General features: G+C 39.7%; 1 protein-coding gene and 1 long non-coding RNA gene across 4 annotated transcripts in view; one reads left to right on the top strand and one right to left on the bottom strand.

The window, feature by feature from the left end:
* Ints4 (integrator complex subunit 4) overlaps positions 1 to 21050 on the top strand; it is a 94451-nt gene that overhangs the window by 10578 nt on the left and 62823 nt on the right. For all 3 annotated transcript variants that reach the window (XM_048359647.1, XM_048359648.1, XM_048359646.1), the window contains exons 5-10: positions 5678 to 5863; positions 7337 to 7387; positions 9123 to 9211; positions 10543 to 10663; positions 11802 to 11873; positions 13474 to 13648. In XM_048359647.1, the coding sequence (XP_048215604.1) occupies positions 5678 to 5863; positions 7337 to 7387; positions 9123 to 9211; positions 10543 to 10663; positions 11802 to 11873; positions 13474 to 13648 (694 nt within the window). The remainder of the gene's footprint in view (positions 1 to 5677; positions 5864 to 7336; positions 7388 to 9122; positions 9212 to 10542; positions 10664 to 11801; positions 11874 to 13473; positions 13649 to 21050) is intronic.
* Positions 6077 to 6615, bottom strand: LOC125361290. The gene is made up of 3 exons (XR_007212932.1): positions 6554 to 6615; positions 6450 to 6451; positions 6077 to 6333 (listed from the first exon to the last, which is right to left on the bottom strand). It is a non-coding gene; the product is annotated as an uncharacterized LOC125361290 (long non-coding RNA).

The following is a 21050-nucleotide window of genomic DNA, read 5'->3' as shown; positions in this document are numbered from 1 at the left end:
GGCCTGGAACTTGTGATCCAACTTTCTCAGCCACCTAATTTTTATTTTTGAGATGAAATGACATAGTTCACATACTTGACCAGGAAATTCATTCTCTTTCATATCAACTGTACACTGAAATTGGGGAAGTCTTCTGGTGTTAAGATTTTACTGGGAGAACAAAGATCTTTCTGTTTTTGCCTATAAGCCTTCCTTGTAACTGTTTTTATCTTTCTCTTGTCTCCCTTCTCTCTCTCTCTCTCTTTCGTGGGTGTGAGTGTGTATATCTGTATTGGGGTTTGAACTCATGCCACCCACTCTCCTAGTTTTTTTTTTTTTTTTTCTCAAGGTGCTCTACCACTTACTTGAGTCACAGTTCCACTTCCTTTGCTGATTAATTGGGGGATAAGAGTCTCACGGGTTTATCTTTCCAGGTTGTCTTCGAAGTGGTCATCTTAGATCCTAGCCTCCTGAGTAGCTAGGATTACAGGTGTGAGCAATCAGTGTCCGGCTCCAGTTTCTTTCTTTTTTGTTTCCTTTAATAATATGACAAAAAATACATTAAACTGGTAATAAAACAACTTAGATAGAAACATGCAGCTTTTTTAACACATAAAATTCTTTCTAAACAAATATTATGTGTGATTTGTGAGAAGAGGTTATCTTCAAGAAGAATTTGCTTGGGAAATGGATTGTGGTTCAATGCTAGCCAAGGCATAAAAGTTCTGGAAGCTCCATCACATTTAATGGCTGAGTGGAACGGTCTGTTATTTGAGCTATGGGAAAGCACAGTGGCTAGGCCCTCTGACACAGGAAGCATAAGTAGGAGTGTTGTAGCTCAGGTTGGCTTGGCCATAAAGTGAGACCCTACTTTGAAAATAACCAGCTCGAAAATGGCTGGAGGCATTGGCTTATGTGCCTGCCTGTCAAGCATGAGGCCTGGAGTTTAAACTCCAGTCCTGCCCACAAAAGGAATAATTTTAAGGAAACGGAATGAGTCAACAAATTATTTTCATCTTAACTCCATTTTCGCCTTTCTTGGTATACTTAACCCTTGAGTTGATTCTCCATAGGACAAGTTTCCAACTGGTTGGCTGAGTTCATTTTTTAATTTTATTCTGGTTTTGATTGAGTTTATTTTGATTGTTGATACAGATTGTAGATATGCTTTGCTTACTCAACTCTTATTACTGTAAAAAGTGGTGGCACTTTTTGGCCTGACAAAATGTATAACACCAAAATAGCATCTCCAGACACTAGGCAATTCTTAATGATGATGGCCATGATGTAAGAAATGACCTATAAAGGAAGGACATTATCAAACTGTAATTGTTGAAACTGTAATTCTTGCTCTGAGGGTGTGAATTAGACTTTTTGAGATTAAGATTCCTGTGCAGTGTTACATTGGTTATGCGTCATTGTTGCCTGGTGACTGTAGAAATTAGGTTTAATTTGTTTGAAAATCAAAGTGTTTGTAATTGTGATAACAACTTTCCAGGGCTGATGATTCAGCCAACAGTTTGTATTGAATATAGATAAACCATTAAAGCCAGCTACTTTATCAGCTGACAAACACCATCACAGTCTGCTTCGTTATCTGGAAGTTTCTCTTCAGTTTTCAGTTTTAAACCCTTATTTCATGAAAGGCACTGTAGAGATGTAAAAGTATATGTTTCATGTTTTTCATCCTAAACAACTTGGAGGCAGAGTTGCCTGCAGTAAAGCTGCTTGATTGAGCCAGTTTTGTGATTGAGGATTCCTACTTTGAGAGCCCCCTCTGCATAGCTCTCTCCCAAGGTTTTCTTTCTTCCTGCATCATGTAAACCCGTCTGTCTGTCTTAGTATCACATAGACATGGCTTTCAGCAACTGTAGCTTCCCACTTGGCTCACAAATTTTTCTCTGGAGCCCTCTAAAGTGAACCATTCACATGTGCTTACTACCAGAATATCCTGTTTTTAGACATATTTACTAGAAAGTTCATGCTATTGCCCACTTCTGCTGCTTTCAGTTTTATTTTCTGTTCTTTGCCTTCACTTACTTGCTCATCTTTTCCCTTCTTGTTTGCCTTCTCTCTCTCTCCGTTCCCCTCCTCTCCCTTTCCACTCTTCCTCTCTTCCTTTCCTCCTCTCCCTTTCTCTTTGCTTTTTACTTCCCCTTCCCCCCAGTCCTGGGCCTTGAACTCAGGGCCTGAGCACTGTCCCTGTCTTCTTTTTGCTCAAGGCTAGCACTCTGCCACTTGAGCCACAGCGCCACATCTGGCCATTTTCTGTATATGTGGTGCTGGGGAATTGAACCCAGGGCTTCATGTATGCGAGACAAGCACTGTTGCCACTGGGCCATATCCGCAGCCCTCTCTTTGCTTTTTGAGACAGGATTTTGCCATATATTCAGACTGGCTTGTAACCCAGGATAACTGAACTTGCTATCTTCCTGCCTAAGCTTTCGGAGTGCTAGGATTACAGGCCGGTATTACCATACTTAATCTTTCTCTTAAGTAGGCTTCCTTTTTTTTTTCTAATCCCCTTTTAGGTAGGCTTTTTTTCTGTCTTTCTCTCAATATTAGAATTTGAGCTATAAGTCTTAGGCTTGCTAAGCAAGTATTCTACCCCTTGAGCCAAACCCCATTCCTTTTTGGCTTTAGTTTATTCATCATACATGGTCTCACACTTTCTCTCAGGTAGATCTGAAATTATGACTCTCCTATCTATTTCCCAAATAGTTGGAGTTACAGTAGTATAGGGTATTTTTTTTTAATTTGCTAAGTGCCAGATTCTATATGTGACTCCACAGTTGCAGTCAAGTATATTTTTTCAACAAAAATGTGAACATAGATACCAAAAGTTATATACAAGAATAATCACAGTGGTGTTATTCAAACAGTCAAAGACTGGAAATATTTCAAGTATTTATCAACAAAAGGGATTAACAGATTTTGGCATACTCATTAATGGAACACTATTACTCATTAATGGAACACTATATAGTAATGAGAATGAAGTAATATTACTAAGTGACACACCATGGATATATCTCTCATGTGTAACCATAAGCAAATGAAGCCAGATACTATGATTTATAAAGTAGGAAACAGACAGAGTAGATCTAGGTGTTTGTTTTTTTTTTGGCCGTCCTGGGCCTTGGACTCGGGACCTGAGCACTGTCCCTGGCTTCTTTTTGCTCAAGGCTAGCACTCTGCCACCTGAGCCACAGCGCCCCTTCTGGCCATTTTCTGTATATGTGGTGCTGGGGAATTGAACTGAGAGCTTCATGTGTAGGAGGCAAGCACTCTTGCCACTAGGCCATATGCCCAGCCCGATCTAGGTGTTTTTAGAATCTGTGTCAATATTTTTTATGTGGAGTTTGAACTCAGGGCCTACGTGCTGTCCCTGAGCTTTTTTGCTCAAGGTTAGCATTCTACTATTTGAGCCACACCTCAATTGGAAGTGTCTCATGGACACTGCCTAGGCTGGCTTCAAATTGTGATCCTCAGACCTCAGACTCCTTAGTAGCTAGTTATAAGCATGATCCACTGGTGCCTAGCTGTGTGAATTTTTTTTTTTTTTTTTTGCCAGTCCTGGGCCTTGGACTCAGGGTCTGAGCACTGTCCCTGGCTTCTTTTTGCTCAAAGCTAGCACTCTGCCACTTGAGCCACAGTGCCACTCTGGCTTTATATATACCTATATATCTATAGATATATCTATATCTATACACATATATGTATAGATATATCTATATATCTATATATGTGTATATATATGGTGCTGATGAATCAAACCCAGGGCTTCATGTATATGAGGCAAGCACTCTACCACTAGGTTATATTCCCAGCCTCTGTGAACATTTTTAGTGATGGTGGAGGTGAGGTTGTTCCTGGAAGAAGACATGAGGGCTGTGTGTTTGTCACGTTTTACTACTTATTTGGGTTGTTACATGTATGTCTTTATTGGCTTTAAAAAATATTTGTGTGGATATTAAGAGTTTAAGAATGTATACATTTTTGTCTTGTATTAAGATGTGATAGCAAATAAAATATACTTTAGGGATAAATTTTAAATTGCCTGCTTTATACCAGGCCAAGGACTGGCTATGTGAAACATATAGGTGAAAAGAGCGGAATGTTTGTTTTCTTTTTTTTAAAAATTTATTTATTAATTGAACACAAATTTTTTGGACAGGGTGTTGTGCTAATAGGGTACAGTTACATAGTAGGGCAGTGTGTACATTTCTTGTGATATCTTTCGCCCTGTTTTTCTTTCCCGTCTCTAGGTCAGGTAGACATATATACAATATACAATGTATCAAGAACATATACAGAAAATTTGCGTAGGGCTTTAAATGCAATGTCGATATTAGACAATATGTTGACAGTAGTCTTATATGAACGTACATACATAGATTTTGAGCTATTGTATTCCACTGAGAGGTCAATTTTTGACCTGTATGTGTTGAGTAATTGTTTGGTTTTAGTTACATACTGTTGGGTCGCTGCCCCAATCCTGTGGGAAATACTATTTGACAAGCAGTTTTTGGTTTCACAGAGTTGGTCTCTACTGTCTCTCCGTCTCCCTTTGTTAACAGTCATATATCAGGGAGATCATGCCCCTTTGTTTTCTGTGTTCTAGGCTTGTCTCGCTCAACATTATTTGTTCGAGTTCTGACCATTTCCCTGCGAATAACAATATTTCACCATTCCTAATCGCTATGTAGTATTCCATTGTGTATAGGTACCATATTTTTTGGATCCATTCGTCTGTGGAGGGGCATCTGGGTTGTTTACATATTTTGGCTATTGTGAATTGTGCCGCGATAAACATGGAAGTACAAATGTCTTTTTGATATCTTTGGGTTTGCTGTTTAGGATAGATGCCCAGGAGTGGTATGGCTGGGTCATAGGGTAGGTCTATATTGAGCTTTTTGAGAAACCTCCATACTGTTCTCCAAAGTGGTTGTACTAATTTGCACTCCCACCAACAATGGAGAAGGGTTCCTCTTTCCCCGCACCCCCTCTGGCATTTGTTGTTTCCTGAGTTCAGAGTATAGGCCATTCTAACTGGAGTGAGGTGGTATCTCAGGGTTGTTTTTATTTGCATTTCCTTTACTAGCAGGGATGTTGAGCATTTCCTCATATGTTTCTTTGCCATTTTTATTTCTCCTCTTGTGAAGTCTCTCTTTAGCTCCTTTGCCCATTTCCTTTTTTTTTTTTTTTTTTTTTTTTTTTTTTTTTGCCAGTCCTGGGCCTTGGACTCAGGGCCTGAGCACTGTCCCTGGCTTCTTCCCGCTCAAGGCTAGCACTCTGCCACTTGAGCCACAGCGCCGCTTCTGGCCGTTTTCTGTATATGTGGTGCTGGGGAATCGAACCTAGGGCCTCGTGTATCCGAGGCAGGCACTCTTGCCACTAGGCCATATCCCCAGCCCTCCTTTGCCCATTTCCTAATTGGTTTACTGGGCTTCGAGGGGCTTAGTGTTTTTGAGTTCTCTGTAGACGACAGATATTAGGCCTTTGTCTGTTGGAATGTTTGTTTTCTAAAGGTTCATGTTTTTGGAGTTAGAGGGGCTATGAATAGTCAAGCACCATGATCCTCCAAGGCGAGTGAGAATGTGGAGATTGAAATGAGTTGATGCAGTGCTGCCTCTGAGTTTTTGCTTTGAAAGGTATCTCAATCGTGGGCCTTTGGCTTCCTTTTTCCTTTATGTAGCACTTGACAGATACCTCCCATGGTGTAAGAAACAAGTGCCTGCAGTTACTTGGAAATCTTGGTTCTCTGGAGAAAAGTGCTACAAAAGATGCAGAAGGCCTAACTGCCAGAGATGTTCAGAAGATTATAGGGGATCACTTCAGTGATCAGGACCCTCGTGTCAGAACAGCAGCTATAAAAGCCATGGTAAGTGTGATTTCTTTTGGAAACGAATTGGGATAGATTTGTGTTGTTTTGGTTGTGTAAGGGATTGGATCCAGAGCCCCATGTGATTTAGGTGAAGGCTGTACTACTGATAAATACCCTAGTCCTCTTTTTTTTTTTTTTTTTAATTTAAGAGACAATCTTGGTTGGTAACAGAGGTCTGTGCTTACGACTAGCATTGGGAAGTGGAGCTGGAGAACTCTTAAGTTCAAAGCCAGTCTGGGTTACATGTAAACTTATAGGCCAGCTTGGGCCACATAGTAAGACCCTGTCTCAAAACAACTTTAAAAAAATAAAATAAAAATCAGAAAAGAGAGAGAAGGCAATATAGAGATACGTCCCAAACACTTGGATTTTCCTTGCCTCAGTCTTTCAAGTAGCTGAGACTATAGGCATGCATCACTGCATGTGACTTTTTTTCTTTTTTGTTTCTTAGCAGTTTTCACCTGACACTTTTTGTTTATTTGTTTTTGTTGCCAGTCCTGGGGCGTGGACTCAGGGCCTGAGCACTGTCCCTGGCTTCTTTTTGCTCAAGGCTAGCCCTCTGCCACTTGAGCCACAGTGCCACTTCTGGCTTTTCTATATATGTGGTGCTGAGGAATTGAACCCAGAGCTTCATGTATACGAGGCGAGCACTTTACCACTAGGCCATATTCCCAGCCCCCACCTGACTCTTTTTTAAGTTCATGGCTAGTGTTGTGTTGGATACATTCTGAATTCCCCCAGCTTATACCTATGTATACTTTCAGGAAGCTGTTGATGGTAGCCTCACTAAAATGAAAAACACACATGTCTATGCAACAGTGTATTTTTCTTTGGGCTTCTCTGAAACATGGGAAGTATAACCTCTGCCTGTTGTAATACCAAGTCGCGTCCCTCTTCCAGGCATCTGGTCCCATCGGGGAAGGATATAACTTAGTATGCAGGTATATACAGCATTACAGGTAGTTTGTACACCTTCCATGGTTTAGAAATGTAAGTGAAAGTTACACGAATTGTGCTTTCAAGGAGGAAGTTGCATTGTTCCTTGCCTTTTCTTTATTCCTTTTTTGTATGCTAGGCCATAGTTTTAGTGGTGAAGGCCCAGGACCTTGCAAATGCTATCCGTATCTAGTGGCTCTACTACTGATCTACGCCTTAGTCTTCCTCCTTAGCTTTCTTATTTTTATTTCATATTCTTCTTTTTCTCATGTTTCTTCTCCCCTCCCCCTTCCCCTCTCCCTTCCTCCCCTCCCCTTTCCCTTCTCCTTCCTGTCTTTGAAATCAGGTTTTACAATGTAGCCCAGGTTGGCCTTGAACTTCCAGTCCTCTGACCTCAGAGGATATTTATGTAATATATAGTAGCATGACTTTTAGCTAAAGGGAACCCTTATTAGTATGATATATTGTATATGTGAAGTTATAAGGAATATTGGAAATACTGATTTTATCCACAGATGTACCTTTATTATCTAGTTGCAGCTCCACGAAAGAGGACTGAAATTACACCAAGCAATTTATAATCAGGTACTTTAAATGGTTATTATATGGTAGGGGAGGAGGTTCGTGAAGCTGGGATGGTGGCTTACTAGTTCTCAGAACCTGAAAGCATTACGACTTTACCTGGCTAATGGTGGCCACATTAGTTGAGGTGAATGTAAAGCCATATTCAGAAAATAATTTTCAGAAAGAGAATGTGGGATGCTATTGAGTAGCATTTATGCATATGAAAAATCTATTAGGAAGATTTAGGTAACTCAACGTGAATAGCAGGTTGCATGGAGAAAAGTTCAGTGTTCAGAATAAAGAAAGGGGTAGTCTCTTTTTTTAAATCTCTTTTGGTAGGCCATATATAGGGTACATTTTGAACACCATACTTGCAAAGTAAGCTTGTTTTCAGAGGGTAACCCAGACTATGGGATCATGGGAAAGGATGTCACATGAATGTAGCATTGGCAAAAAATAGCATGGGAAATTATAGAAAAGCCTTTTTTTTTGGGGGGGGGGGCCAGTCCTGGGCCTTGAACTCAGGGCCTGAGCACTGTCCCTGGCTTCTTTTTTGCTCAAGGCTAGCACTCTGCCACTTGAGCCACAGTGCCACTTCTGGCCATTTTCTGTATATGTGGTGCTGAGGAATCGAACCCAGGGCCTCTTGTATACGAGGCAAGCACTCTTGCCACTAGGCCATATTCCCAGCCCTAGAAAAGCCATTTTGGCAGCCCAACCAAAAGGCCTGAGAAAGTGGCATTTCTTTTGGAATATTAAATAAATCTATTAGGAGGTAATCTAAATCTCTGCCAAGAGATCATATTTTGCTATTTTATTAAGAGTAACTTTCTTTCAGATTATTGTCAAGCTGCTATGACTTATGTGTAAACCAAATTTATTCTGTTACAAGATGAAGTAAAATGAGTACAGAATGCTTGTGTTTGTGTTTCCCTAAAGAAATACAAATGTGCTAAGCAAAATAGCTAAAGGAAGTATGAAGTTGGACTCAGAAGAAAGATGGCTGGTTCACATGTTCAGTGGTATATGTCACTAATCTAGGCAAGCAATGATGAGGGCCTAATAGTAATGGAGATGGAGTGAGAATGGAGGGTTTGACAACTGGGATCTGTACTGAGTTCAGTTTCGGGTATATTATATTGAAAGGATTGTGAGATACCAGTGAGACTCCAGGCCATACATAGTTATGAAGGTCTGGAGCACAGAGAGATCTGGGTTGAAGGTGGGTATTGAGTCACCAATATCCAGAAGGTGTCTAGTTGAAGAATATCCAGGAAGAGTGAGTAGGTTGAAATGGGGTCAGTGACTTCGGGTCCAAGTGGACAGAAATGTGTGCTTTGGTTTCATAGACAGGAAATGTCTTGCATTTGAACCTGAGAGAGCAGCACTGTGGAGTGTTTAGGTTTTTTTGTTTTGCTGATCCTGGGGCTTGAACTCAGGGCCTGGGCACTAGCCTTGAGCCTCGATGTGCTGAAGGCTAGTACTACTACTTGAGCCACAGCATCACTTCTGGCTTTTTCTGAGTAGTTTATTGGGGATAAGAGTCTCATGGACTTTCCTGCCCAGGCAGGCTTTGAACTATGATCATCCTGAGATCCCAGCCTCCTGAGTAGCTGGGATGACAGGCGTGAGCCACCAGCTTTTCAGAGTATTTTGATACACTGTTATCCAGATACCTTTACTTTATTTTGAAGCCCTGTCTTTGTTTTACTCTTGTTCTGGAGGACGTAGAACTAACTGACTTTGGACTCTGCAGGCCTGTAAATTGCTCTCGGATGACTACGAGCAGGTTCGCAGTGCTGCTGTCCAGCTCATCTGGGTGATCAGCCAGCTGTATCCTGAAAGGTCAGTGTGGCTATGAACCAACCTTTAGCCATTGCTGAGCCATTTTTCTTTCATTCTACCACGCAAAAAGCTACTTCTAGAAAAGAAAGGTATGGGGTAAGCTCTTGGAAGATGGTAAAGAATAGAGTACAGAGTACTTGACAATCAGAATGCTTGGACCTGTTTTTTTAATCTCTGAATTAACTTCCTGCGTGCCTTAGGAAGGGCATTTTACTTTTTTGAGTTCCAACTTCTTCATCTGTTATTAAAAGGGCTGGGCTGTTTTTTATTAGCATTTTTCAGCACGTTTTTTTCTTAGTTATTAATATATTTTGGGACCCATTTTAGTTTAGTTTGATTTGGGACAAATGACAGATATCTAAGTTAATTTGAGAGTAATGATCTCTTCTATAGTGTTTCCTTGGTTAAAAACATTTTTACAGAAATTAAATGGTGGGAAATGTTGGGGCTGGGAAAATGGCCTAGTGGTAGAGTGCTTGCCTCGTGTACATGAGGCCCAGGGTCCGATTCCTCAGCACCACATATATAGAAAAAGCCAGAAGTGGCACTGTGGCTCAAGTGGTAGAGTGCTAGCCTTGAGCAAAAAGAAGCCAGGGACAGTGCTCAGGCCCTGAGTTCAGGCCCCAGGACTGGCACAAAAAAAAAAAAAAGAACGTAAATGGTTGGTTCTTGATGACTTTATTATAATATAAATATTTATTCTATTGATAAATGGACTTCTCCTATAGGAAAAAAAGATAGTTGTTTCTTTCCCATTGAACTGTCTTCTAGAAGTTAAAAATCAGAATAAGTTAGCCTATAGGAATAGGCTCCATTTATAGGTTTCACTTTTAGGACATGGGATACACCATAATTCAAAATTGCTTCTTTATAAAGCAGATTTGCAAGTATGTTTTATATTAACTTATTCTGAGATCTTTTACATTTATAATAGTTCAGTTATAGGAGATAATAAACTTAAAGCTCTAAAATACTCTGTCATAGTTAATGCTGCCCAACTTCCCTCCCTCCTCCTTTATTTCTGGGTGCTAGGAACTGAACCGAGAACTAGCATGTGCTTTGCCATATTTCAAGCTATACTTCCAGCTCCAAGTTTTTTATTTCTTCATGTATCTTTGATGGGTTACATACTTTTATTGAGGACAATTTGTTATGCAACTAAGACAATTGGTTTCTACTCCCAGAGTATGATTTGTTTACACTGAAATGTGTTTATCATCTTAGTATGTGGACTGTTTAATTATCATTTCCTTGTATACCAGTTTTCATTAGTCATTTTGAGTTTATTAGACTCATATTTGTCATATGTGGTTTCTTCCCTTTTAATTTAGCATTGTTCCAATCCCCTCTTCTAATGAAGAGATTCGCTTAGTTGATGATGCATTTGGAAAAATCTGTCACATGGTCAGCGATGGTTCTTGGGTGGTTCGTGTTCAAGCTGCAAAGCTATTGGTAAGATACTCTTTCCCCAACCTTTTGGTGGTGGTACCAAGGTTTGAACTCAGGGCCCTGTGCTTGCTAGGTAGGCTGAGCTACATCTCCAGCCCTTTTGTATGCTAGTTATTTTTGAGATAGAATCTTGATTCATGTCCCTAAACAGGAATGTGCATGGACTGTGACCCACCAATTTTAAGTCTCTCTTCATAGCTAGGATAACAAATGTGTGCCATGGCACCCAGCTATTGATTGAGAGTAGAGTAACGAATTTTTCTGCTATGCTTGTCTTGATCCTCAGTCTCACAAATAGCTCAGAGTATAGACATGAGGCACAGGCACCTGACTCCCTTTATTTTGATTAAGCAGCATCTTAACAGGTATCTTTTTTTTTTTATTTTATTTTTTTTTTTTTTTTAATTTTTTTTTATTATCAATTGAACATAAATTTTTTTTTTACAAGGTGCTGTGCAAAGAGGGTGCAGTTACATAGTAGGGCATTGTGTACATTTCTTGTGATATCTTACAACCTGTTTTCCCATCCCTTGTCTAGGTCAGGTAGACCCATATGCAGTATACAATGTATCAAGCACATATACAGTGTTCACAGACTTGGTCTCTACTGTCTCTCCATCTCCCTTTGTTAACAGTCATATATCAGGGAGATCATGCCCCTTTGTTTTCTGTCTTAACAGGTATCTTAAGCTTGCCTTTATCTCACTATATAGCCTAGGTTTGCCTCAAATTGATCATTTTGACTCATCCTCCCAAATTTTGGAACTTTAACCACCTATCACCCTACCTGGCTTAAGAATAGTGTTGTCACCAGGTGCTAGTGGCTCACACCTGTAATCTGAGCTGCTCAGGAAGCTGAGATCTGAGGATCGTGGTTTGAAGCTAGCCCAAGCAGGAAAGTCCATGGGACTCTTACCTCCAGTTAACTATCAGAAAACTGGAAGTGGAGCTGTTGGTCAAGTGGTAGAGTGCTAGCTTTGAACATAAGAGCTCAGCGACAGTGCCTGGGCCTTGAGTTCAAACCCCAGGACTGGCACAAAAAAGAAAGAAATAGTGTTTTCTTTATGCTTTTAAGTTGGTTGTAAACTTTGGATATGAAAACATCCACATCATGAAAGTTGTTTACTCTGCTCCTTTTCAGGGCTCTATGGAACAAGTCAGTTCTCATTTCTTGGAGCAGACCCTTGATAAGAAGCTGATGTCAGACCTGAGGGTAACTTGAATTCTTTGTTGTTTTAACAGTTAGTCTCAGCTATATGCTGAGTTGATTTAATTTAGCAGCTTATGTATAAATTAGTACAGGGTTATATTTTAGGCTAAAATCTTAGTAATTTGAACCAAATTATAAGCTACTTCATTAAATTTTATATTGTAATGAAATAGTTTGCATAGATTGTGTTTTGCCAAGCAGCAGCAAGATTATCTTTTTATTTGATAAAAACTACAAAAGCCTGGCTTCGTCTTATTTTGTGTTACTGTGTGACACCTTTAAAAACTCCTGTCAGCAGCTTTTCCCCTGGAAGAGTGAGAAAATCCTTTCTCTGAAGAGTAAGAGATTTGCCTCTATAGAAGCTGTGGGCTTTCACTGTGGCGGTTCTCTAATGTGATTGCAGAGACAAATATGACTCCAGAAAATGCTGTGGTGGACGTTTACCGTCCTTACCTTAGTTTTTAATTATAAAAGTGATAATGGAGTTGCAGATTTTAATAAACAGAGGAAAAGGGAAAAACAGTTTACTTATATTCAATCGAGCCATGCCTCCAGTTCTAGCTTTTTGCTGATGAATTGGAGATGAGAGTCTTAATTTTTCTGAGTTGGATTCGAACTGTGATCCTTAGATCTCAGCCTCCTCACTAGTCGGGATTATAGGCATGAGTCACTGGCACCTATCCCTATACTTTTTTTCTATTGCCAACATCATACTTGGCATTTTCACAAATTTATGGTTTTTTTTTCTAGTGGGTGTGCCATCTTATTCCTTTTGCTATATTAGGCACTTGAATTCTTCTGATTTTTCTACTGCAAATCACATAAAGAATATCATTCATACATATTAGCTTTCTTTTTCTTTAAGTTGTCCCATAAACTAACATTTTCAGGATGGTTTTGGAGTTGATGTTCATGCTCTACAAAACATTTTCCTATAGCTTTCCCATAGGGCATTGACTCGATTTGAGGTTGGTACTTAAGTATTTTTTTGGTATGGCTTGGCAGAAGTGTAGAGAAGAAAATGCTCTTAGCTAATAGATAAATGGGAATGGTCAAGGTTCAGGCTTTATTATTGAATGAGACTCACATCCTTTTATGCTCAGGTTCTACATTTCATCAGTGCTTCTGAGCTAATGGTCCAAGAGTTACAGATTCATACTGAAAAGATGTATTAAAAGCTGCTCTCAGAAGCAGAGTTCTAAGTACATGCTGTTTTTATTTTTGTTTTTTGCCAGTCCTGGGGCTTGGGACTCGTGGCCTGAGCACTGTCCCTAGCTTCTTTTTGCGTAAGGTTAACACTCTACCACTTGTTTCTGAGAGTAGATGTATTGTCTACCCAAGACACTGGAAATACATTGCCACTATTAGTTTCTCTGTTCTCCTCCTCGTGACAAGCATCGCCACTTGTATGATCAACACTTTCTTTGGCTGTCTTATCCTTTAAAGAAGCTGTTACAGACTTGTGGGCCTTTTGTCTCATTTTAAGTTGAATTTGCATTTTTTGCTCTGAACTTTGAGTTATCTCAGAGAGCAGTTTTATTTAATATATTCTCTTATGTTCCCTCAAGAGTCTCCTGTAAGTGATAATTGTTGTTTTCTGCAGAGGAAACGTACTGCACACGAACGTGCCAAGGAACTTTACAGTTCAGGAGAGTTTTCCAGTGGCAGGAAATGGGGAGATGATGCTCCCAAGGAGGAAATAGATACAGGGTCTGTGAATTTGATCGAGTCTGGAGCTTGTGGAGCCTTTGTTCATGGGCTGGAAGATGAGATGTATGGTAAGTGTGACCCTACTCTAGCCAGTGCCTGTGTCATGAGTGGCTGCTCTGTGCGAGGCCCTGGATAGGGTGCTAAACATAACATGGTCTCACGTGGTCCTCACAGTATTCTGTATGAAAGAGGTGAAGAGCAGGCTTCACATTCTAGTGTTTCCATAAAGAGAAGATACCAATAGTGTCTTTCTGAGTTGTGAGAATTAAATGAGGTTCTATAGACATAAAGCACTCGGCATAAGAAAGAACTCATGTATAGCACGCAGTTCATAAAAATTAATAATAACTCAGTCACTCTATATTAAGAAATAGAATCAGCAACATTTAAACCCTGACCAGCAAGGATAAGGATCCTATCCGTGAAGGATAGGATGTCTTTCTTTCTGTATTCATTTGCAGTAATGAAACTTGAAAACAGGACCCCTCACTTGCTAACCCCCAAGCAAGTGCTCTTCCTGTTGGGCCTCACCTCAGTCCTGGTCAAGGCTTTCTTTCATTTTTATTTTATTATTATCATGTCTTATGCTGGTTCTGGGGCTTGAACTCAGGGTCTGGGTGCTGTTTTTGAACTTTTTTGCTCCAAGTTAGTATTCTACCACTTGAGCCACAGGTCCACTTTTTGGCTTTTTGGTGGTTAGATAAAAGCCTTGCAGACTTTCCTGCCTGGTTGGCTTTGAACAGTGATCCTCGGATGTCAACCTCTAGAGTAGCTATCATTATAGGCATGAGCCACCATGCCTAGCTCACAGTTATTTATTTATTTATTGCCAGTCCTGGGGCTTGAACTCAGGACCTGAGCACTGTCTCTGACTTCCTTTTGTTTAAGGCTACCATTCTACCATTTGAGCCACAGTACAACTTCTGGCTTTTTATGTTTATGTGGTGCTGAGGAATCGAACCCAGGGCTTTATGCATACTAGGCAAGCACTCTACCTCTAAGTCACATTCCTAGCCCCTCACCTTTATTTTTGGAAGATATTTTTGTATTAGCAGGCCTTTCTTAGCAGTCTTCTAAAAATGTTGTTTTGTAGTTTTCTGTCAAAAAGTCTGCCTTTTGTTCTTTTAGTTAATTAGTTGTTTTTTTAAAAATTTATATGAAGTAGTTGTGCAAACGTGTTTTAATTCCATAAGTCAAATTACAAGCACAGTGCATTTTGATCCATGTTACCTCTTCTGTCTTTCACCCTCCCATCCCTACCCTTCAAGTTGTGTAGTTCAATTGAATATAATGATTGAATTTTCTCACCCTTTCTCCATTTGTATGCAGCCCCTCATTTCTTTCCCCCTACAGAATACGTTTTAGTTTTCTGGTATTCATTTTGTTAAATGGGTCACTAGTTCAGAGGAATTATACCATTGGACTCCTCCCCTTTGTATTTGATCCTTTACTTAATTCGTGTGTGTGTATGTGTGTGTGTGTATGTATGTATGTGTGTATGCCCCTGTACATGTTGTCGTGTGTGTTTGTTTTACATCTAACTAACATGATTTGTTCTAGATCCATTCATATCGGTGCAAGTGACATAATATTCTTTCTGACAGACAAGTAAAATTCTACTGTATATAAGTATCATATTTTCTTGATCTCATTCATTGTAGGGCTCTTGTGACTAGTGCAGAATTTTATATGGATGTACAAGTGTCTCTACTGAATCTTGACTCGTGTAATATCCCTGGGTAGATATCACTGGATCAGAGAGTAGTTCTATGTTTAGTGTTTTTGAGGAATCTCCAGCTGCCTTCTGGAGTGGTTGCACTAGTTTACATTCCCACCAACATTGCATCAGGGTTTCTTTCCCCTCACATCCCTGCTAGTATTTGTTATTGTACATACTCTAGTTGCTGGCCAATCTCATGGGGTGTAATGGAATCTGAGTCTTGTTTTGATTTGCATTTCCTTTATAGTCAGTGATATTGAGCATTTCGTCATGTGTTTATTGCCCATTCTTTTTCTGAGAAGTCTTGGCCCATTTATTTAATTGGGTTAATGAATTTTGGGGCATTTAGTTTCTTGAGCTCATTGTATTTTGTAGATATTAGGCTCTTGCAGATGTATAGCTGGTAAAGAGCTGTAGAATGTTCTATTATTTTAGTAACTATGTCTTTTGCTGTGAAGATGCAACCCCATTTGTTGATTCTCCGATTTGCTGAGCTTCTGGAATTCTACTTAGAAAGTTCCCATCTATGTTTCTTTTACTCCTTCCTGTAATAAATTAAAGATTTCAGGTCTGACTTTGAAGTCTTTGATCCATTTTGAGTTGATACTACTTCAAGGTGACAGACAAGTGTCCAGTTTTCCCAAAACCCTTTGTTGAAGATGCTGTCTTCATTTCAACGTATATTTTTGGCTTCCTTGTCAAATATCAGATGGCTGTTAAGTATATGGGTTTTATTTCTGGATCTTCCAGTTTATTCCATTGGTCTTCAGGCCTATTGGTGTGCCAATACCAAGTTGTTTTTGTTATTATAGCTCGGTGGTAGAGTTTGAGGTCTGGAATTGTGATACCTTCAGAATTGCCTTTTTTTAAGCAAACAAACAAACTAGTTTTTTTTATGCCTATTTGGGGCTTTTTGTGGTTCCATATGAATTTTTGGATTGTTTTCTATATCTAGGTGAAGAATGACATTGAGATTTTGATGGGTATTACGGTGAATTTGTAGGCTGCCTGTGGCAGCATGGCCATTTTTACAATATTAATTCTGCTGATCCTTAAATATGGGAGGGAGGTCATCCACTTTCTGGTGTCTTCTTTGATTTTTTTTTCTTCAGCATCTTGCTGTTGCTAGGCAAGCCCTCTACCCCTTGCTCCAGTCCATTTTGCTTTAATTGGTTTCTAAATAGAGTCTCCACAGTGTCCTTGAGTGAACAAGTGAAGGACAGGCTGGGAAGGTGGCTTAGCGGTAGAGTGCTCACCTAGCATGCATCGGTTCGATTCCTCAGCACCACATACACAGAAAAAGCCAGAAGTGGTGCTGTGGCTCAAGTGGTAGAGCTCTATTTAACCTTGAGAACAAAGAGGCTCCAAGATACAGCCCAGGACCTGAGTTCAAGCCCCAGGACCGGCAAAAAAGTGAAGGGACACTACTCAGGTCTAAGCCTCAGTGCTTAGACCCCCCAGCCCCCCAAAGAATTTATGGCACATGAAGTTTGTACAGTACATAGATAGTTGATAGTGGTAAGAGACAATTAGGTTACTCATTTCTGTGTTTCTTTAGAGCATCCTCCTGCTTATTGTGTCACGGTATGCCTCATTCGTTTTGTGTTACCTCTGTCCCTTGATTGCATCCAGCAGCCTCAAGTGGTTAACCTGACCATCTAGATTTCTATGCTTACTCTGTGATCTTTGCACAATGACACATCACCTAATGATGCATTTCTAGAACTCACCCTTGCTGTTAACTGACATATAACTGTATTTTGTTTCAATCTTATTCTGGGAGGAGAAAGCTAATCCCTGTTCATTCATCTTGGCTGATAATGGAAGCCCAGTAAAGCCCTTGTGATTTCCCTAATATGATGCTGTCTGTCCCAGTAGATCACAGAATGCCAGTGCATGATTGACTCCAATCTTTTCAATTTCACTAAGAGTAACAGACTTGAAAAATAAACTTGATTTTGAAATTTTAGAGTACATTTGTGTTAGAGTCAAGATTAAGATCCTGGTCTTTAATGATACTGTATAAAAAGGGGGACTGGGAATATGGTCTAGTGGTAGAGTGCTTGCCTTGTATGCATGAAGCCCTGGGTTCAATTCCTAGGCACTCCATATCTAGAAAAAAGCCAGAAGTGGCACTGTGGCTCAAGTGGCAGAGTGCTAGCCTTGAGCAAAAAGAAGCCAGGGACAGTGCTCAGGCCCTGAGCCCATGCCCCAGGACTGGCAAAAAAACAAACCAAAAAATGATACTATAAAAAAGTAATCCAGGATAGAATTTAGAAGGTTCCTAGTTCCTCCTCCTCCTCCTCCTCCTCTTCCTCCCTCTGCCCTCCCCCCCCCCCCCCACCATAGGATCTTGCTATGTTGCCAAGGTTGGTGTCAAACTCATGATCCTTCTGCCTTAGCTTTTCATGTGCTGGGATGATAGGTATAAATCACCATACCTAGCTTAAGAACAATACATTTTCAAAGACTTTTCTATCACTAGGTGTAAAAAGTGATTTTAAACTATTTATTTTACTATAAGATCTTCCATGAAATATGGTCATCCCTTGGTATCTGAGAGGAATTGATTTGAAGAACCTGAAGGATACCAAAATGTGAATGCTTAAGTCCCTTCTATAAAATGGCAGAAACTTACATTTAACTTGCACACATCCTCTGTATAACTTAAATCATCTCTAGATCACTTACAACATCTAGTATAACACAAATGTCAGGTAAATAGTGGTTATAATTGTTTAGGGGATAGTGACAAGAGGAAAATTCCAAATATTGCTCTCTCTCTCTCTCTCTCTTTTTTTTTTTTTGTATTATCAACTCTTCAGTGTGTTGTTTTGAATAATTAGTTCAAGAAAGTTCCCTCTGGACTCATTGACTGCTGGGCTAGGTGCCTTTTTATTATATTTCACATATTTTTCCATTGTAACATTCATCATTCTGTAATACAGTTCTTCATTTGTCAGTGTTGAGAGTCCTACTTTTTTTCATATTTATATCTTCAAAACTAAGCATAAAGATGGGTAACTAAGTCCCGGTCAAACCTCCCCCCCTCCCCCCCAGCCCAGTGTAGCAGATTCCCTTTCTCTTCCCTGAGCCTCTAAGGAATGTGTGACATATTTCCAACATTCCAAAAAGTCCAGTAGAAAATATGCTTACCTGTAGTTAGGCTGTACAGGCAGTTAAAAACACCAGATTTCTTTGCTTCTGCTTGAAATTGCCTCTGAATTGCATCCGATCAGGCCGTGCTAATTATCTCATGCTGATCAGAAATTCCTTGGTGATTCTCTTGGTAGACGTCAAAGGTTATGCATGAGTCAGTGTGATGTAATGGATAAAACCTTAGGAAGAAGAGCCAGAAGTACACATGCTTGGATTTATCTCTGGCTTACTTTATGCTAGCAATTTCATGCTTAAATCATTTTATGAAGAAAATCTTTCCCTCTGGTGAAAAGGCAGAATTCATAATTAGCAAGAAAAGTTTGAATCATCTCAGTGTAATAACTGTACTTGCAACTTGTCCATAAACCCTTTCTTACACAGAGAACACATAATTTGTGAGTTTTAACCACAAAGTTGTCTTGCTTAGTTGGTTTTAACTGACCATTGTGTTGTTAGAACCATTTGGGAATACTAGTGAGCATTGTCTATTTATCACTCATCTCTCTTTTCTTTCTCCTTGCTTGCATGCCTGACATTGCCTGTTTGGGAACATTTATTAGTAAATGAACAAAGGGTTTCCTGGGCTCCGCGGCTTTATTGTTGGTGTTCTGAGCCCACAGAGAGGTAAAGAGAAGCCTGTGTTTTCAAGATGCTCACAAAGCTCATACCTTTCTCCTTGCTCCTATGGATTCAGCTTTTACCATATGCCAGTGCATTGTGTGCATTACCTTCCTTGTCTCATTTAGTCTGGACGGCTCTGAAGGAAATGGGTATTCACTCCACTTAACAAATAAGGAAATTAAGGTACCAGGAAATCAAGGTACTTGGACAAGACCACCTTCAAATTGGGTTACTTTTTTTTTTTTGTGGCCAGTCCTGGAGCTTGGACTCAGGGCCGGAGCACTGTCCCTGGCTTCTTTTTGCTCAAGGCTAGCACTCTGCCACCTGAGCCACAGCGCCACTTCTGGCCATTTTCTGTATATGTGGTGCTGGGGAATTGAACCCATGGCCTCATGAATACGAGGCAGGCACTCTAGCCACTAGGCCATATCCCCAGCCCAAATTGGGTTACTTTTTACAATTTGCTTTGGGACTGCTCTCATCCTAGCCTGAAATTCACTGACTTGGTGCTAGTTTTATCTGTGCCTTCAGTCACTTTGGAAAATGAACTCAATTCACTTTTCTAGATGCTATTTCTGAAACAGCAGTGATATTTAGCCTATTTTCATTTTAATGAACAGATTATTTACTGACTTTTTAATATATCCAAATAGCCAATAACCTTTATTCCTTAGAGACATGTAAATTAAGCCTCTAGAGATATTACTGCATGTCACTAAAATTGTTAAAATTTGAAAGCAAGGTAATATGAATGGTTGGCAAAGATGTGGGACAAAAGGAAATCCCTTCTACCCACTTTTCAAAACTCTTTTTAACAGCTACGATGCTGAGTATGCTTTATCATTTATCATTTCTACAACTAAAAGACTTACACATATATTTAATATGCCCTCAAAACATGTTTGTCATAGCCAAAAGTTGAATCATCAGTTGTTGATTGCAGCATATTAATACGATAAATACTATATAGTGCTAAAAATGGATATACTCTTATTCATGTAACAACATAGATGAATCATATATATGTGAGAGAAGAGATGAGGAAAAAAATATATATACATACATATATGTGTGTGTTTCTATCTATTTATTTATATCCTCCAGTGAAGAAGGGCAGACATAGGTGAAAATGTACTATACAAATAAAGCAAGTTCATGTTAAAGAAAATTAATTTGTCATTTTATAAGCTAAAGTAAGCATTACCTAAGTTGAGAATGGAGGTTTTAGTGATGGGCAGAAGGTTTTGGAGCCCCTGGGGGAACTAGTAATATTCTATTTCATTATCTGAATGCTAGTTATATGAGTGTGTTGATTGATTGGTATACTTCTTTTTGTTTTTGTTGTTGCCCATGGGGCTTGAACTTGGGGCCTTGGTGCTATCCTTGAGCTCTTTTTCTCAAGGCTACTACCTCTCTACCACTTTAAGCTACATACAGTGCTACTTTCAGTTTTCTGGTGGTTAGTTGGAGATAAGAGTCTCACAGACTTTCCTGCCCAGGCTGGCTTTGAACCCATATTCTTAAACCTCAGCCTCCTGAATAGCTAAGATTACAGGCATGAGCCACTGGCACCTGGCTTGGTATGCTTTTCTAAATGTGCTATACTTAAAATAATATTACTTAAAATAGGAAGGATGGAAGCTTTTGACATGGTATCTTCTGTTTGTTTTGTTTTGTTTTTCCCATTTGGAAATTGGAAATCTGAAAAAAGGGGAAACAACCACTAAGTCTAAGAAGTTTTTCATATACTCCCTAACTTGAGGCGTATGCAGTGATAAAGGCTGGGCATGGTGGTTCACGCCTGTGGTTTGAGCTCTTCAGAAGAAGGAGGCAGAAGGACTGTGGCCCATGGCTCACTTAGGCAAAAGCTTGAGATCCTTTCTGAAAACAGTAAAGCAGAACGGGCTCGGGGCAAGATGCAAATGATACTGTCCTAGCCCTACTATCCCCCACCCAAGAAAAACCTATTC

This window comes from Perognathus longimembris, chromosome 13, assembly GCF_023159225.1.
Source record: "Perognathus longimembris pacificus isolate PPM17 chromosome 13, ASM2315922v1, whole genome shotgun sequence".
Lineage (NCBI taxonomy): Eukaryota > Metazoa > Chordata > Mammalia > Rodentia > Heteromyidae > Perognathus > Perognathus longimembris.
Note: the sequence above shows the minus strand (reverse complement) of the source record. Positions and strands in the feature narration are given on the sequence as shown.